The sequence below is a fragment of the Cervus elaphus genome, chromosome 3 (genome assembly GCF_910594005.1).
Source record: "Cervus elaphus chromosome 3, mCerEla1.1, whole genome shotgun sequence".
Classification (NCBI taxonomy): domain Eukaryota; kingdom Metazoa; phylum Chordata; class Mammalia; order Artiodactyla; family Cervidae; genus Cervus; species Cervus elaphus.
The window spans coordinates 26,419,831-26,435,782 of NC_057817.1; the positions used below are offsets into that span (position 1 = coordinate 26,419,831).

The window sequence follows — 15,952 nt, forward strand, 5'->3', positions numbered from 1 at the left end:
TTAATGCCTAGCTAGTTGACAGCCAGGAGGGTCTGACAGATCTCATGTAGTTGGTTGTGTTAACAGCCTTGGCCAAGGACTGGTCATTCATAACATGGTTTGCGTGTAGCTTGGTATTTATTAGGTTTATCTGTAGTGCAACTTCATGCTAAAGGAATATTAAAAATGACAGAGTGATTGTAGTGTTGTGAGCATTGATGAGAGTATAGCTTAAAACAAGAGAGACTCACCTTTAAAGAATGAACAACAAGAAGAGTATTCCAGTGGGTTAATGAATTATGCAGAGACCAAGAAGCCAAGTAGTGTAATTAACATGTTGGGGATTTGCTTTATTGGGATGAATAGGTTAATTTTGGCCTAGCTTACTTCCCTTCTCACAACTGGTAGTTTCCTAGCTCATTTGTGCCCTATAAGCCAAGATTCTGGGAAGTTTCTCCCCCTAAAAATATGGGCTTCATTTTCCTTTGGGGCCCTTTAGAATTATGGGGAAAGGTAGTTCTGCCTACTTCCACATTCTGATTCCTAACCACTTGCTCTGTTTTTGCCCTGCTTCCTGGCAGAAAGCCCCAAGGAAAGCTCAGAGCCAACGGGTTCACCAGCCCCTGTGATTCAACACAGCTCAGCAACAGCCCCGAGCAATGGCCTCAGCGTTCGCTCTGCAGCCGAAGCTGTGGCCACCTCAGTCCTCACTCAGATGGCCAGCCAAAGGACAGAACTGAGCATGCCCATACAGTCGCATGTGATCATGACCCCACAGTCTCAGTCTGCGGGCAGATGATGCCTCCCCTGGTGGAGAGGTCCCCAGCCAGAGCTCGCCCGCCCGAGAGCCAAGAGAGATGTCATCTTATCCTCTCCCATCTGCCTTGGACACGGCGATATGGGGGAGGGAATTGCGTGTTGTGAGTAATGGTCAGATGTGGGACTTTTCTCACACAGTCATGTACGTTGACACCTGTACTAGGAGCCTCCCAGCCCCAGAGCCACATAGATCATTCCCCCAGAGGGAAGTTTCTGATGTACCCACAGCCAAAGGCCTTTATGGATGGTCCGAACAATCACCCTGCCCATGCACGTGTACCTGTCTCTTAACACTAACGCTTGCACTTCTGAGATTCAGTTTCTCAGTTGCCTCTTGTCCCACCAAGCCATGGATGATACCTTCTTGATCCTTAGCAGCATGCCACTTCCTGCTCGGTAGAGGGAGGCTAGAGTTGACGGCATATCACTGTTGACCCATCCCTAGCCACCCCGTGGACTCAGGACTTTGTCTCCCAGTAGCTGCTTATTGGTCCCATTTTCCCCTTCATAAATTCTAGTTAAAACATTGACTTACAGAGAGTGTAAGGTTACCTCTGATGTATGAAATAGCAGTATTTCCCAGTTCTTCCATAAACTTTAGCCCTTCTCCCTACCAGCCACCAAAAACAAAAAGAAATGAAACCTTAAAAGTTCTAGTACTTTCTCATTTATTTCAGAGCTATTTGGGTACCTCGTTTTCTCTCTTGAGTTTTCCCAGTCTAGTGGTGGGGTCTTTTCCACTTCCCACTAAGCCTTATCAACCTCATCTATGGCCTTATTAGACACCCTCAGTAGCGAAGAGAAAACACCCAGGATCTGACTGGCTGATTCCCTGCCCCTCCCTGCTCTATCCTCCAGGACAGACAGGAACAATGTAGTTTTAAAGCTTGTTCCATCAGGTGACTGGATTGATGATGTTTTACAACAGTACACCAGCCAAAGCATACATACTCCTTTTGGTCATCTTTACACTCCTGTGTCTCTCTTCGTCCCCCTGCCTGCATCCCTGCCTCTGTCTCTCTTCTGTAATTAGTTCTGATGCAGCCCTCTGGAAGCTGTCATGTGGGGGTCTTTTGTGCTCCCTCACTCCCCTTACCCCCATCTCTCAGCCTCACATGTCTATCTTCTTTTATGAGCAAGGGTCTTATATGCACAAATAATCCTCACTGGATCTACCTTCTCTCTCTTTCACCAGACTCCAAGCCTAGCCTCTAGGTCTCCTGGTTCTGTAGTGTTTCTTTCGCTCTTTTCTGCTCTGTGCCCTCTGGATGTGATGCTTCTCTGTAGTCTAAGCCCCAGGACTCTGAGGCATCTGAGCGAAGGTCCAGAGTGGGTTTTCTTGGGTATGAGGTAGGTTGGAGGGAGGCGCGGGAAGGGGAGGTGGAATACTGATGTCCACCAAAGAGCCCTGTTTGTTGAAAGGTCCAACCTGCTGGGAAATTAGTGACTATTGCTCTCAGCCATTCTTACTTTGAAAAGTTGGGTTGCAGGGGGACATTTTTATCCCTCTTGCCCCTCTTTCTTCCCCATTAAGACTTCTCGTCTTCCTTTGGCCCTGAACTATGCAATTTCTACCAAGGCCATAGGAAGCAGTCCAAAGCCAGAGGCCTGTGGATAGATAGGTCAGCTTTAATAGCCCTTCAGTATGAATCCCTTCCAATTGTCCCAGAGCCACTTTCTGCCATCTGCCCATGCCAGTAATGTCCCTTTCTCTCTGTCTCTCTCTTTCCTACCTCCATCTTATACATGCATACAGAGTAACTGCCAGCTTCCTTTCTTATCTTCCAAAATTGGCTGTCAGAGAGGAATGAGGAAATGGTCTAAACTACAAGATCCCTGTCTCCTCAGACTGATAAACTGGTGAGCCAGCCAGATGACATGTTTACTGAATTTGTTTTTAATTTCCCCTCCTGTGTTCAGAGCTGGTGCTGAAGAAGCTACACCTGGTGAAGAGAAAGGAGAGAGAAACATGGTTTTCTCATCCTCCCCCACCTAGGACCCAACAGGAATAGCCCCTGAGGTGACTCAGACTAGCAAACGGCACGACAGATGGTCAGGATGCAGGTTACCACCTCCGGGGACTCTGCTTGCCTTTAAAACTTCACAGCCATACTTATGCTCAGGACATTTCCTTTAGATGGTTGCTCTCTGGGATTTTCTCCTGCCTTAGCTGTGTTTCATTTTTTTGTTATCTTGATTTCCTGCTAGCAGCCTTGCCCTAAAGCTTGACTGAGTTTGTGGCTCCTAAGGAGCCTTCATAAGACCCTTGGCTATTCTTCTTCCCCCTTTAGTCAAGTGTTCTTCAAGTTAAGAATCAGGTTGGCACTGCACATGTGTGCTGCCTCACTGCTTGACCTTGAGGGAAGTTGGAGTCCCTGCTGGTCTTCCCTGGGTAGGATGTCTAATTTATGGAGAGGGTCTTAATTTCTTAGTCCCCATGTCTAAGTCCTTATTTTATTTTCATCAGTGGGAAATTAGTCCTGGGGACCTGAGAGGCATTGGCAGAACCTTAGTAAAGCAGCAGTGAGATGCGGAAGGAACGCGACAGGACCTCCCCCACCCCATACAGCTCTCTTGTTGGCCCTTGGTCTCACTGAGAAGGCAGAGCAATTGCTTGAGCTGAAGCCTCTCCTCTAGTCAAGGAGAATGACACTTACCTTGTTACTGCAGCCAGCTGTGTGGCCGCTCGCCCCTGCTCCTTGCCTTCCAGACCCATCTGAACCAGAACAAACATGGAGGGTGTCACTTATTCCTTCTTAAGGACCATGGCCTTCCTATGGGCCTAAGGGAGGACACATTCTGAAAGGGGCTGGGAATGGGCTTCCCTGGTGGCTCAGATGGTAAAAAATCTGCCTGCAGTGTGGGAGACCCAAGTTCTATCTCTGGGCCAAGAAGATCCCCTGGAGAAGGGAATGACTACCCACTCCAGTATTCTTGCCTGGAAACTTCCATTGACAGAGGAGCCTGGCAGGTTGTAGTCCGTGGGGTCGCAAGGAGTCAGACACAACTGAGCAACTAACACTTTCACTTTTAAGGGAAGACATTTTCTGAAAGGGGCTGGGAATATTGATGCCTTGGGACTTTTCTAAGTGAACACAGGACTCAGGCCTCCCACTCGCTTCAAGGACACAGCTGCTAGAGACGCAAGGCCATAGAGGAAGGGGCCAGAACCAGGTCTTCTGGTTCACAGACTTTATGCCACATTGTCTTAAAGCTTGTTTAGAGTTGAAAAGTCTGAGAAAGCCTCCCACTCTATTAGGAAGGACGAGAAAGAATAGGACCTCCTTTGCTTCATCTTTCCCTGTTGGTTGTACGTCCCAAATCTGGCTTCCTTTGGCCTCTGCTCCTCTCCTTGGCCCAAAGCCCTAGACTATACACTCTTGGTGGCAGTAAGGAGGAGATGGCCTAGCTGAAATGCATTTTGCTGCCTTCCCATGCCTGTTCTGTTGTTCCAGTTCCTTTCCTGATTTACTGCCCTCCAGCACCACCCATCCTGGTAGACAGGGTGCTTAACCATAACAACGCCCCAACTACAGCCTGAACCACCAGGCAGACACCAAAGTATCCCTCCCCTGTTCGCTCACACTGCGAGGCTCCTTGAAAGGTGCTAGCCCTGAAATGGCTCTTCCCCACAAAGATCCCATTTCTCTCTTAACTTCCTTCCCACCCCCAAGTCATTATTTTTCAGTAATATTATACATTGTATACACAGGAAGGAAATGTACTCTTTTTTTTTTTTAATGTCATAACCAGTCTGTTTAGAATCCAGTCCTTCTAGCTGTATATCACATATGCCTTTGTTGATACGCTTTTTCTGCTTTCTTTAGACTTGTTTGACATGGGTGGAGGGAAGAGCAGGACAGGTGAGGCTCCTAAGGCAAATTAAAGGATCCTGTGCCCCCAATCCTACTTCAGCCTCCCACAGCCCTAATCATTCCCTTCGTCGTAGAGAACTGATTTTTCTGTTTCCGCATGCACACATGCAGGTGCGCACAGGCCTAAATGCTCACCACCCAGGGTCAAGCAGAAGTGAGCATAGATGGTGCTGGCCAACATCCCCACCCTCCAGACCAGTTCATTCGTCTCTGTTTGGGGTAAAATTCTTCCCCGGAATGAGAAGGGCCTGGGGAGTGTAGGACAGCTTAAGGCAGCTTACGTCCTTTGCAGATGCAGGTTTGTATCACAGCTGCTAGAGTTTCTGTTTTTAATGGGGGCTGGTAGCCTAGAGCAGTCTCATCAGCATTAACTTCTGGTGAGTGACGTTTTAGCTTTAAGAAATGGTTATGAGCACTAGTTTCACTGACTTTCCCCTAGGGCAGTGGTTCTCAGAATTTGGTCCGGGACCAGCAGGACCATCATCTGAGAACTTGTTAGACCTGCATGCTCGGGCCCCATTCCAGACATACTGAATCAGAAATTCTGGGGATGGGCTCTGACAAGCACTCAGAGCCATTCTCAGAGACGCTGACGTTTGAGAACCATTGCCTTAGGGGCAAGCTGGGAAATCCTTGTAGGGTGCACCATCCTCTGCCTTAGCACTAACATTTTTCCATTTTGTCCAATCCCTCCCTCCACTGCCATTAAAACAATAACAGCATCACTCATCTCAAAATCTAGATTTGTCTTCCTCTACTTACCCCTAAAACCTGTCCTGCATGGATCCGAACAGGAGTTGGCCCTACTCCCTTGCAGACGGATTACTCCATGTTCTTTGTTACATGAAGGACCAGCTGTCCTGTTCTCCCACCCACCCCACCCCCCAACACACCTTTCAGGCAGGGAGATGAGCCTCCAGCCCCAGCAGTGGAAGCCATAGTCTCCTGACATAGTATCTGTTGAAAAGAAAGCTGTGTGTATCTATGGTTATATCTCTGTTCATCTGTATATCTTTGACATGTAGCAACACCTCTCCATGTCATTAAGGAACTTGACTCTGGTCTGGGTTTCTCCAGTCCCCAGTGGTAGGCTTTGACAGGCAGGAGGTGCAGTGCTACAGGCTGTTTTGTTACAAAACTGCCTTCTCCCTTTCTCCCCCGACCCACTTCAGCATGATCCCTGTGAGCAGGTTCTCACAGTCTCCTGGGACGGGGCTGAGGCAGAGGCTTCGCTCTATTCTCCCTTCCCGTCCCGCCTCCTCTCCCCTCGCCACATAGCAGTTACCCCCAGCCATGCCTTCTCCCTCTCCCAACCTTGCCCTGACATATATTGTGCCTTATTTATGCTGCAAATATAACATTAAACTATGAAGAGAACCACTGTTCTGTCTGATGCTTCAATAATCGACAAGTCCCATTCTTGGAACTCACTGGGCTCTCATGCCTGTGATCTTCACTCTCCCAATTCTTAGGACAGAAAGGGCTGGCATTCGTATCCCTCCCTCCTATTTATGCAGCCTAGAGGAGGTGGGTGGTTTGTAGGAATTACATAACACACCAGAAGGCCCAGCTCTGTGCACTGCCCTGGGGACAAGGGCCCTCGGCATCACGGAAGCCCGCATAGAAAGAACCATGTGCTTTGTGTGGATGGAGATCAGATGATGTTGGAAAGCAGGTGACTTTCAGCATTCCCACTTCCCCACAATTAGAAAATAATAAGCCCTACCCTCAAGAAGTTTCCAGCATGTCCAGGAAGTGCACAAAGACTGAGACTTCTGTGATTCTGTGAGTCTATGAGTGTGGGAAGAAGCAAATCTAGAAATGAGAGGTGGAGTTTCTTTAGAAGCAGATAAGATAGTTCACAAGAAAAACAGGTAGTGCTCAGGAATTGTGAGGAGGTGTGGGGCAGTCACTACCAGTGTCTTGTACCTATGTATTCCTTGATACCACAAATGAGGAGGGTGAGCAGGCTGAAGAAGCGGACTGGGAGATAGCCAGCTGCCTCCAGGGGAGCTTCCGGGAGGAGAGGTGATTGACATGCTGTTCATGGCTGATGTTTGCTACAACTGACACAAACGGGGAGCTCCAGTCTCTGGGAGAGCAGGAAAGGCAGTGTGGTCTTCACTGTGGTCAGGAGCATGCGAGAATCCAGAGAGTGGGAAAGGAAGCTGCTGAAGGCCAAATACCAAAGCCAAGACTGAGGGGTTTTGGAGGCTGAGATGAAACTGAAAGCAGGACAATTTCCCAAGTTAGAAGAATTAACCCATTCTAACTTCTCGCCAAAGGAGAGACCCATCACCTCCATCCTGGACACAGGAACCAGCTAGAACAGCTCCTTTCTGAATCAGCCTCAGCTCAGATCCATTTGTAAGTGGTGATCAGAGAAATAACGGGATAAATGTGTTTGGGGAGCCCGCTCTGCTTGGTGGAGAACTAGATGCTTTGCATTCATCAAGTCACTTACTGTCCACAAGCGCTCTTGATAACAAGTAGTTGCCTCCTGTTACGGATGATGAGGTTTAGGTTGAGACACTTGACCGAGGCACACAGTGAAGTGTTAAGAGCTGGATTCAAACATTTCAACCCAGGAGCTGCTCTGCAGCACCCCACCCACCTCATACCCTGCTCCTCTGAACTTTGTCAGATAAGAACGGACAAGGACCTCAATATGGTACACAATCCATTTCCCATGGAAAACCATCTACCCATGGACTTGATAGTTCCTTCTAAGAAGTGGTGAAACTATAAGATACAATGATGATGAATGTCAGTTTCTGTGCTTTGGGACCATCCAGGAGACAAACCTTACAGAAAGGTGCACCCTAACTTAGGTTGCATGGATAGAAATGAGTATCTAGGCCATCCAGATCAAAACCTGCTCTCATCTACCTTTCCAAAGTGTGAGTTGGTTTCTAGATGCCTCACTTTAAAGAAAGGGAATGCGTCCCAACTCTACAGAGTGGAAGAATCGCAATCTGTCTTTGAACAAGGGAAAGGTTTGTAATGTGAGAGATGAGAGGTCCACTCAGAGTGGGGCAAACCCCTGGTGGAGGCCACAAGATGAAAGCCAACACCTTGCAAGGATGATTCTGTCTGGACTTCTCAGGAGATGGTAAATTCTCCAGGACCCGGATGTGCAAAGACAATCACAGCTAGTGTTGTAAGGACCCCTGCTCTATGTCAGGGTTACCAAAAGTGTCTCAAATAATGTTCCCCTTTGAAAGTGCTTCTTTTTAACGCTGCCACGTTTTAAGTGAAGAAACTTCACTTACAGAGAGCTAAGCATCTTGCCCAAGGCTGATTCATAGACCCTTTATGTCATGACACCTCTCTGGCATCAGCTAAAGAACCACACTGGTGGGGGTACTGAGGAAGGACTCTAGGATCAGAAGGCTGACTTGGAAGGGAATAGTTCCTGAGAGGCAGTGACTGATGTTTCCTAAGGAGGATTCTGCCCCAATCGGTCAGAGGCAGAGCCAGGCAGAGGCTGGACTGACTAGAGGGAGGTGGACAAAAACAACAATCCAACCCCAGTATCCTGCCCCTGCCTTCCTGGGGCTCTGAAGTCAGGGCCATTGAACTCTTCTCCAGAGAAAGGAAACGGCCAGGCCGACCGTGCACAGCCGCGACCACAGGGTGGCAGCAGTGCTTCAGCTGCCGAGCGCGGCTCCGGAGTCCGGAGTGGGGCTGGTCCAGGGCAGCGCTGGGTCTGCTACAAACATCTGATGCAACCTCCACTCTCTGGGGGCTCTGAAACCTCTTTGTCTCCTGTACCTCACTTTTCTCTCCACAGGCAAATCTCAGAGTACTGACTCCATTTTTAACCCTCCAAGAGGCGTGCCTCTTGGGCCAGGAGGGCCAGGAGACCCTGCCTGCAGCCTCCCTAGTCCCCAGATGGGATCACCCTGGCTCTTTACTCCTTCCTTTCCAGCACATGATGCCTAGCCTGACAGGGTTTTCTCTGTGTTTTATTCTACAAGCTAGCAAAGAGAGGAGGTGATCCATTGGAGCGCTCCAACCTGTTGAGGGATTGGGAGTTCTTGAAGGCCCCCCAGGGCTCTGACAAAGCATCTGCAATTAATGATGCTTCTTGAGCTCTGGAGACAGGATTTATGCATCTAATAAAGTCTATAACTCCAGGCTTAGGGGCTGGGACCGGAGGCTGAGAGCACGAAGTCCCACAGGGGCCGGGGAGGGGGGTCCCAGGCGGCTCTTAATGGAGCTGTGCATTTCCATTGCCTTCTCTAGATTCCGCCTCAGGCGGCTGTGGGAGGTGAGGAACAGGGGGACAGCAGGTATAAGAGGCGGGTGTGGCCACAGCAAGGCAGGTGGCAGCATGGATGCCAGGCAGGCAGCAGCGCTGCTGCTGGTGTTGCTGTTAGTCACAGACTGGAGCCACGCTGAAGGACCAGGGGGCCGGGATGGAGGAGACCAGATCTTCATGGTAAGTGAGCATGCCTGTCCCCTTCTCACCATTTTCCCGGACCTCAGCGTGAGACTTCTAGAGACGGAAATGGCAACCCACTCCAGTATTCTTGCCTGGAGAATCCCATGGACAGGCTACAGTCCATGGGGTCACAAAGAGTCGGACACGACTGAGTGACTAACAACAGCTTGAGACTTACACTCCAGGTTCAAATACTCTGGCTGCCAGGGTCACTGGGTCCTCACATCTGAGGAAATGACTCCTTAGCCTCCTTCAACTTGCCCTGGAGGTCACTCCCTTCCCCTTGTGATCTAAATGCCCAAGGCCCTCACCCATCTTCCTTCCCTGATGGCTCCATACCACAGGAGGAAGATAGTGGCGCCCACCCACCACAGGATGCCCAGACCCCCAGGTCACTCCTGCGCTCCCTGCTCCAGGCCATGCAGAGAACTGGCCGGAGTCCAGCCTTCCTGTTTCAGCCCCAGAGGTAAGTCTAGGAGGGACAGAGGCAAGGCCAGGGCTGAAGGGAGAGGAGTGGGAGGAGAGGAGGAAAGGGGGGATCTGGAAGGACCTATAGCTGAGGGTGGATCTCTCCTAAGGTTTGGCAGAAACACCCGGGGCTCCTGGAGCAACAAAAGACTGACTCCTCGAGCTGGAGAGGGGCCGAGTTCCCCCTTTTGGAGCCTGGCTGCCCCTCAGCGCTTTGGGAAGAAGTGACGCGTCATCCTCTGAGGTGTGCATGCGAGGCCCACACCCCAAAGTGCCATGTGTCCCCCGCAAATAAAGCTGTCTGGCTTCTGAATCCGTGTGCACGTGTCTGCATCTGCATGAGACGTGGGAGGGAGCCCCAAGACAAGAACCACAGCCTCCCCCACCTCCGCTAAACTCAACTCTCCAGGAACACAGGCGATGGTGTGCCCAGATGTCAGTGCACCCACCAGAAAGGCAAACATGGGGACGTGTGGGGAGGAAAGTGGGGGGGGGGGGGCGCACCGGGGACGTGACCTTGCACTAACCCCCTCTGAAGCTGACCACTCAGGGAAACAGACCAGGACTGAAGAATCCAAAAAGCAGCACATTTATTTGGGGCTCTAATAGGAGAGCCCCCAATTTCATTCCCCTTGGTCATCACCAGTTACATGACGGCAGAACTGGGGCCAGCTGAGGCCCTGTGGTCCCTGGCTCCTGGCCCTGTGCCCCCCTCAGCCTGCAGTCTGTGTCAGAGGTAGAGGTGGCACCTCCAGGGGGTACCAGCGCTGGGCGGGCGCACAGGCCGGGGGCAGGAAGAGCAGGGAGCGGAGGCTGTAGTTCATGAGTCCCGCCGGAGCTTCACTTGCTGCCCGCCATGATCTTGAGGTACTGCAGGGCACGGCGCGCAGCCTCGCCACGGGCGGCCTCCCTGGTAGCGGCAGAGCCATGGCACACAGTGGCCGGCTGTGTGGACAGCTCCACCAGGCACTGGCGGAGCCCGCTCAGGCTCAACTCCTCTGCAGACCGAGAGAAGAGGGAGGCAGTGTCGGGCAGGAAGGCAGCGCTGGGGCGGCCCATGTCCCTTTCATGCCCTCCCGAACCCTCACTCCCATCCGTACTTGCTCTGGTCTAGTCCCCACTGTCCCCCGGCCCCCGACTAGCCATACCAATATCCAGGTAGCTGACATGGAAGGCCTGCTCCTCAGATAGCTCACTGAGGACACCGCAGCAGGCAGGGCCCAGAGCGCCCAAAGAGCCCAGCGAGCAGCTGCGGAGGGACAGGATCTTCTCTCCCACCGAATTCCGCAGAGAATCCCAGGTGCAGCCTGGGCCCCGGTTCCGAAGTCCATCTAGGCGGGAGCCCACACCCTGACAAGACAGGGACAGGGGGAAGGATGCAGCCACGGGCTCTGAAACCAGGCACTGAAGAGACAGTCTATGCCCAAGGAGAGAAAAGCCCGAAGAATGCTTCCTCCTGTTTGAGCCCCACCTGCCAGGCAATCCCTGGATTGTTTGGTCGCTAAGTCGTGTCCGACTCTCCCGCAACCCCACAGACTATAGCCCACCAGGCTCCTCTGTCCATGGAATTTTTCAGGCAAGAATACTGGAGTGGGTTGCCATTTCCTCCTCCAGGGGATCTTCCTGATCCAGGGATCAAACCCGTGTCTCCTGCTTGGCAGGCGGATTCTTTACCACTGAGCCACCCAGGAAGCCCAACCCCAGTGTGGCCCCCTCTAACGACTAGACTGTGGACCAGACGGTCAGGCAGTCTTCCTTATTTCGATAAGAGAAGCCTACAGGTCCCTTGCCCTGGGCCAGCTCCCTCCCCCAAAGCACTCACCACGCAGGCCTACAGCTGAGGCTGAAAGGGGGCTCAAGGATCCCTGGGTCCAGAAGGAAAATGGGCAGAAGGAGGCCTGGGGCCCAGGAGGCTCACTTCCAAGTCACAGACCTGAGTCCTCAGTGCCCTGCCCTGGCATGGAGGATGGAGCACGGGGCATGGCCCACAAGCCACTCACAATGGAAAAGTGATCGTCTTCGGGCTCTGCCTCGTTCCCGTCCCGGGCATCCAGAGGCACTGTGTGCACTCGAAGCAGCATTTTGGCCGCTGCGTTACGCTTTGCCAGCTTTTTGGAAGTGCCACTGCCTGCACAGGGGAGAGGGCTGCTGAATGACGGTTCCCAATAGACCCACTGCTTCCACCCAGCTTAAACTCGGGCTGAGGGTCCCCTGGCTCAGGACCTGCCAGGCACCCGAGAACCTGGCCGGCCAGAAGAGGAGGGCAAGAAAGGGTGCAAGGAAGCAGCAGGCAAGCCAGGGTCTCAGCCAGGAGCGTAGAGAGAAGCTGGGAGCTGCCCGTGGCCAGGGCTGGAGTGCTGCGGGGTAGTCACTACAAGCACTCCCCTCCGCCCAGTTACCAATCTCAATGAAACGCTCCACTCGGCAGGTCATAGTAAACTCTTTGCGGTGGGCTGGCCCAGACTCCTGGGTCACCGTGTACTCAGGCAACCGCCAGCCTTTCTGCACCACCAGCTCCTTGGAAGGGAGAAACAAGGGTGCGCAAGAACGTGAGAGAGGCGTCCTCACATCCTCTCCCCCTCCCATCCTGGGAGTCTCAGGTTCCAGGTTAGAGGAGGAATAAAGGGAGGTGGGTGGGAAAAGCCCTCAGAACAGGGTAGCCACCCCCATCAGCTTCCCCCACAGCCCCGGGTACAAGCGAAGGCAGGCAGGCAGGCAGGCACGGGAAATGAGGGTGTAGCACACCTGCAGAGCACCGACCGGGTTGCACTCAGACTGCTGAGGAGAGACTGGGGGCTGCACCTCCATGGGGGAGCTCCTGAAGGACAAAGGGCCCAGGGCCAAAGCTGAGGGGGCTGGCTCCTTCTGCAGCTGCCCAGGAGTCCTCCGCCCTGCTCTTGTTTTCCCCACTACCATCTCCCTGCTCCCCACCAGGCAGGCAGCTGTCTCTCCAAACATCAAGCCCGCCCCCCCCTCCCCCTCCCCTTCCCCCTCCCCCCGGCAAGGTCTCCTCAGGTCCCAGGCTCATTTTGATTTTCTGGAACACTTGATCATCACCTAGACAGGACACTAGAGAGGAGGGTATATCCAGTCCCCAGAAACACCTGATGGGACTCAAACACAGAACCATCATGTGGCCAATTTAGAAGAAAATGGGACCAGCAAGACCTTTAACGTGGTCAAATACCATCCACATGGTACTGCCAGATTACAAATTACCTCCTGTCTCAACAGCTTACCAGCTGGTGCCAATTCTTCAAACTCTGGTCCCCAACTATTCCATCCTCTGTTCACTCTCAGACTTCCTCATGCCTGACCAGCCTGGGTCTAAGGGCTGGGAGGCCGGGAGCCAGGACCCCTTTCCACCCTCCTCAGGCAGTCAGGGGAGACAAGATACCTGGTTGGGACAGCAGATGGAACGGGAGTAGCAGCCGCTGAAGCTGTAAAAACCGGCACGTCCTCAGGCAGTGAAGAGTCTAGGGGAGAAAAAGAACTTCCCGAGGGGAAGGGGGCCTTTGATTCACACCCACATGGGGTGGTGGTGGGGAATAAAAGGTGGGGAACCCAGGTCCTCCTGACCTGCCCTCCCCTAAGAAAATCTCTTCCCACTGAAGCCAAAAACTCAGAGAAGCTCAACCACCAGTTCCACCTGAGATCTTTTGGTGTCAAACACTTGACGAAAAATACTAAAAAAAAGTGGGAAGGGTGTTTCTTCCTACCCAAGAACTGTGGGAGCAAACAACGCCAACCTGAGTGCGGAAGAGGGAACAACATCTTGCTGGAGAGAAGTATGTTGGAGAGCAACCCCCTCCAGCCTCAGCCTCCACCCCTCTCCCTCCCCAGGCCCAACCTGGGACCCAAACCACAGCCACAACCCCACACTGTGGCTGGCCACTGCCTCCCGGAATCCCTCACAGCAGCAGGAGCCCTGGAAGCATCCTGCTCGGGTTTCAGAGGAAGCTCTCAGGAAGCAGCCACATCAAGGCAGTTCAGTGTCACCAAGTGAAGCCTATGGGGCAGAGGGGCTGACGCAGGGGCCTGGGTTCCTGACAGAGCCTCTAGGATCCTCGGCCGTTCCTCCCTCACCTGCTGTCCTCCAGGGCTGGCTCCAGCATGCTCCCCCCTTTGAGGTGTTTGAGGGCCACCTCAGCTGCCTTGTGCTTGGCTGCTTTCTTGCTGGGGCCCTGACCTGAGAGAGGGGGTGTGGGCAATACTGGAGGTCACTAGAAGGATGGAAGAGAAACCAGCATCCCACAGCCTCTCTCCTCGCAGCCAGAGGGAGTCAACCAAGCCCCATCTCACCAACCTCCCCTTACCCAAGGCTGGAAGTGTTACTCTAACTGCTGGAAGGAAGGGCCCTTATCTTTCCACAAGTTCCCCAAATCAAGTCATGCCAGGTAGAACTGACTGTCCTTGAGGTTAGCCACCTGGAAGTTTTTTCTCTGCCCTACTGTCCTCTGGGGAGCACTTTCTTTCAATAGAGATTGTTGGGAAAATAGAAAAAATGTAGGCTCCATAGTCAAAGCCTGGTTCTGCCATCTACTAGGCTTGTGACCTTGCCCCAGCCCTTGAATCTCTCTCTCTTGGTTTCCTCACACTCAACATGAAAATACTACCACCTACACCACTGGGTTCGACCAAGGTTTAAGATTAAGTGGGAACTTGATTAAGCACCTAGAACCGAGTCCAGCACAGCAGGCTCTCACTTCCCCAAATGCTGCACTGAGATTTCGATTTACCTCCTTTTTCCTCTAGGATGACAACGATCTGCCCGATCACTGTGGCAGTCCTGCTTGCTCCTCTAACTCTCCTAAGTCCTAGGTACCTCCTCACAGACCTGTTCTCCCAATCCAGTCAGTGATTTTTCCCCTAAAATCTCTCCTTCCCTCACTGGTCTTGGAGAAGAGAACCATGAAGAGACTCCAAGCAATAAAGCCAATGGGGCCCTGTGAATGCACACCCCAGCCAGGCTGCCCAAGCCTTCCTCACCAGTGCAGCTGGTGTCGCCAACGGTGACCCGAAAGGTGAAATTAGGCTGGTGGGCTTGGCCCTCGGCTTTGAGAAGGTCGTACACGGGCGTCTTCCCTATTCTGGTCCCATACTCCTGCAGAAGGCTGATCGGGGTCTTGCCCGGGTTGGCTGCCAGCATTTGCTCTATACTGGGGGAGGGGCACAGACCCTTCATCACACCTCCCCTCTGCACCCACCTGGCCAAGCACTGCCATTATCAGACCCATGCACACTATGGGGGACATAGGGTCCAGGAAACCTCAGGCAGCCACTGGCTGGGTTCAAGTGGAGTAGAGGTGCAGGCTGGGAAAGCAGGGTCCACTGCCCCAGGGCAAGCGAGGAAAGCACTGTTCCTGTCTCAGTTAGGGCGGGGGATCCCGTACCCCAGTGCGGGTTGGAAGTGCATGTCCCCTGCACAGTGCAGGCCAGGAACCCAGTACCCACCAAATGCACTGAATGTCGGGGGCATAAAGCCCAGTGCCCCAGTGCAGTCTGGGAACCGGGCCAACCCCAACTAGCTAAAGCTGGAGGCAGTGGCCACTGCCGGGGTGCATGCCGGGAACCACGGCCCACTACCCCAGTGCTTGCCGGGAACAACCCGCAGGCCAGGTGCATGCTGGGGCCGCGCCGCTACTCCCTCCGCACGGCGCCAAGCTCTGCGCCCTGCAGGGATCGGTACCAGGCGGCTCACCTGGGCAGCCCGCAGCCCGTGGTAGTGCCGGAGCCCTGCTCCTCTTCACTCATTCCCTCCTCCGTCCCCGCAGGCGCCACCGTGACTGCAGCCTCCACGCGCCCCAATACACCGCCGACGAGCTAGGGCCGGGGCCAAGCCCCAAGTCGCGGCCGGTCGGGCCCGCCGCGGGGCATGCTGGGATATGGAGTCCCCCGCCCACCGGACTCTATGAGTCTCCATCAGGAGGGGAGCTATCCGCCCCACAACCCTCCGCGTGGTTCGTTCAGGCAGGCAGCACCGCCTTCTGGGAGGAGTGGACCCTTCCACTGTCGCTTCCCGAGTTGAGGATGGTTTTTTTGTTTTTTTGTTTTTAACAACGTCCCGCCTCCTTCCTTCCGCGTCTCCTCGCCCCGGGGCTCGGGCTCGGGGCATGCGTACGAGTAGAGTGGAAGTGGCTGGGGGCGGGGCAGTAAGGGCGAACACGAGCCTAGGAAGGTGGGGAGGGAATGCTTCGGGTACCGAGAAAACTACAGAACCCAGGAGCTCGAGCGCCATCTTTGTCGCAGCTGGGAGGCAGCATGCGCGAAAAGTTTCGCGGCATAATTGGCTATTCCCGATTTTACGTGCTCGCTCCAGGTGGATGGCGATTGGTTACCTTATCTAAAGGGGCGGGGACAAGGG

General features: G+C 53.3%; 3 protein-coding genes across 13 annotated transcripts in view; 2 read left to right on the top strand and 1 right to left on the bottom strand.

Moving 5' to 3' along the window:
• LOC122680718 (cyclic AMP-dependent transcription factor ATF-7) overlaps window positions 1–6,050 on the top strand; it is a 93,134-nt gene extending 87,084 nt beyond the window's left edge. For all 9 annotated transcript variants that reach the window (XM_043882363.1, XM_043882399.1, XM_043882430.1 and 6 more), the window contains one exon: window positions 561–6,050. In XM_043882363.1, the coding sequence (XP_043738298.1) occupies window positions 561–778 (218 nt within the window). In that variant the 3' untranslated portion in view covers window positions 779–6,050. The remainder of the gene's footprint in view (window positions 1–560) is intronic.
• Window positions 6,051–8,613: 2,563 nt separating this feature from the next.
• Window positions 8,614–9,899, top strand: NPFF (neuropeptide FF-amide peptide precursor). Its single transcript, XM_043882438.1, has 3 exons — window positions 8,614–9,117; window positions 9,465–9,586; window positions 9,699–9,899. The coding sequence occupies exons 1-3, from the start codon at window positions 8,890–8,892 to the stop codon at window positions 9,814–9,816; spliced, it is 468 nt and encodes a 155-aa protein (XP_043738373.1). The 5' UTR covers window positions 8,614–8,889; the 3' UTR covers window positions 9,817–9,899.
• A 255-nt stretch (window positions 9,900–10,154) lies between these two features.
• TARBP2 (TARBP2 subunit of RISC loading complex) lies at window positions 10,155–15,683 on the bottom strand. Of its 3 annotated transcripts, none has more exons than XM_043882691.1 (9): window positions 15,290–15,683; window positions 14,578–14,747; window positions 13,675–13,777; window positions 12,986–13,081; window positions 12,334–12,406; window positions 11,988–12,105; window positions 11,589–11,716; window positions 10,737–10,938; window positions 10,155–10,586 (listed from the first exon to the last, which is right to left on the bottom strand). In XM_043882691.1, exons 1-9 carry the CDS (start codon window positions 15,340–15,342, stop codon window positions 10,429–10,431), a joined length of 1,101 nt encoding a protein of 366 aa, XP_043738626.1. In that variant the 5' UTR covers window positions 15,343–15,683; the 3' UTR covers window positions 10,155–10,428. The 3 variants fall into 3 exon arrangements, with proteins under 3 accessions (XP_043738626.1, XP_043738627.1, XP_043738628.1); XM_043882692.1 differs by lacking the exon at window positions 15,290–15,683 and adding an exon at window positions 15,043–15,182; XM_043882693.1 differs by lacking the exon at window positions 13,675–13,777 and having other exon boundaries at window positions 12,986–13,064; window positions 15,290–15,646.
• Between the last annotated feature and the right edge of the window lie 269 nt (window positions 15,684–15,952).

What these genes read in the sequence shown, in the direction of transcription:
- TARBP2 (XM_043882691.1), bottom strand. Translation starts at nt 15,342, where the DNA reads ATGAGTGAAGAGGAGCAGGGCTCCGGCACTACCACGGGCTGCGGGCTG. An exon ending in ACGGGCTGCGGGCTGCCCAG is followed by an intron (nt 14,748 to 15,289) that starts GTGAGCCGCCTG and finishes CCCCTCCCCCAG; the next exon opens with TATAGAGCAAATGCTGGCAG. An exon ending in GGAGCGTTTCATTGAGATTG is followed by an intron (nt 11,717 to 11,987) that starts GTAACTGGGCGG and finishes TCCCCTGTGCAG; the next exon opens with GCAGTGGCACTTCCAAAAAG.
- NPFF (XM_043882438.1), top strand. Translation starts at nt 8,890, where the DNA reads ATGGAGCTGTGCATTTCCATTGCCTTCTCTAGATTCCGCCTCAGGCGG. An exon ending in GAGGAGACCAGATCTTCATG is followed by an intron (nt 9,118 to 9,464) that starts GTAAGTGAGCAT and finishes TCCATACCACAG; the next exon opens with GAGGAAGATAGTGGCGCCCA. An exon ending in TTCCTGTTTCAGCCCCAGAG is followed by an intron (nt 9,587 to 9,698) that starts GTAAGTCTAGGA and finishes ATCTCTCCTAAG; the next exon opens with GTTTGGCAGAAACACCCGGG.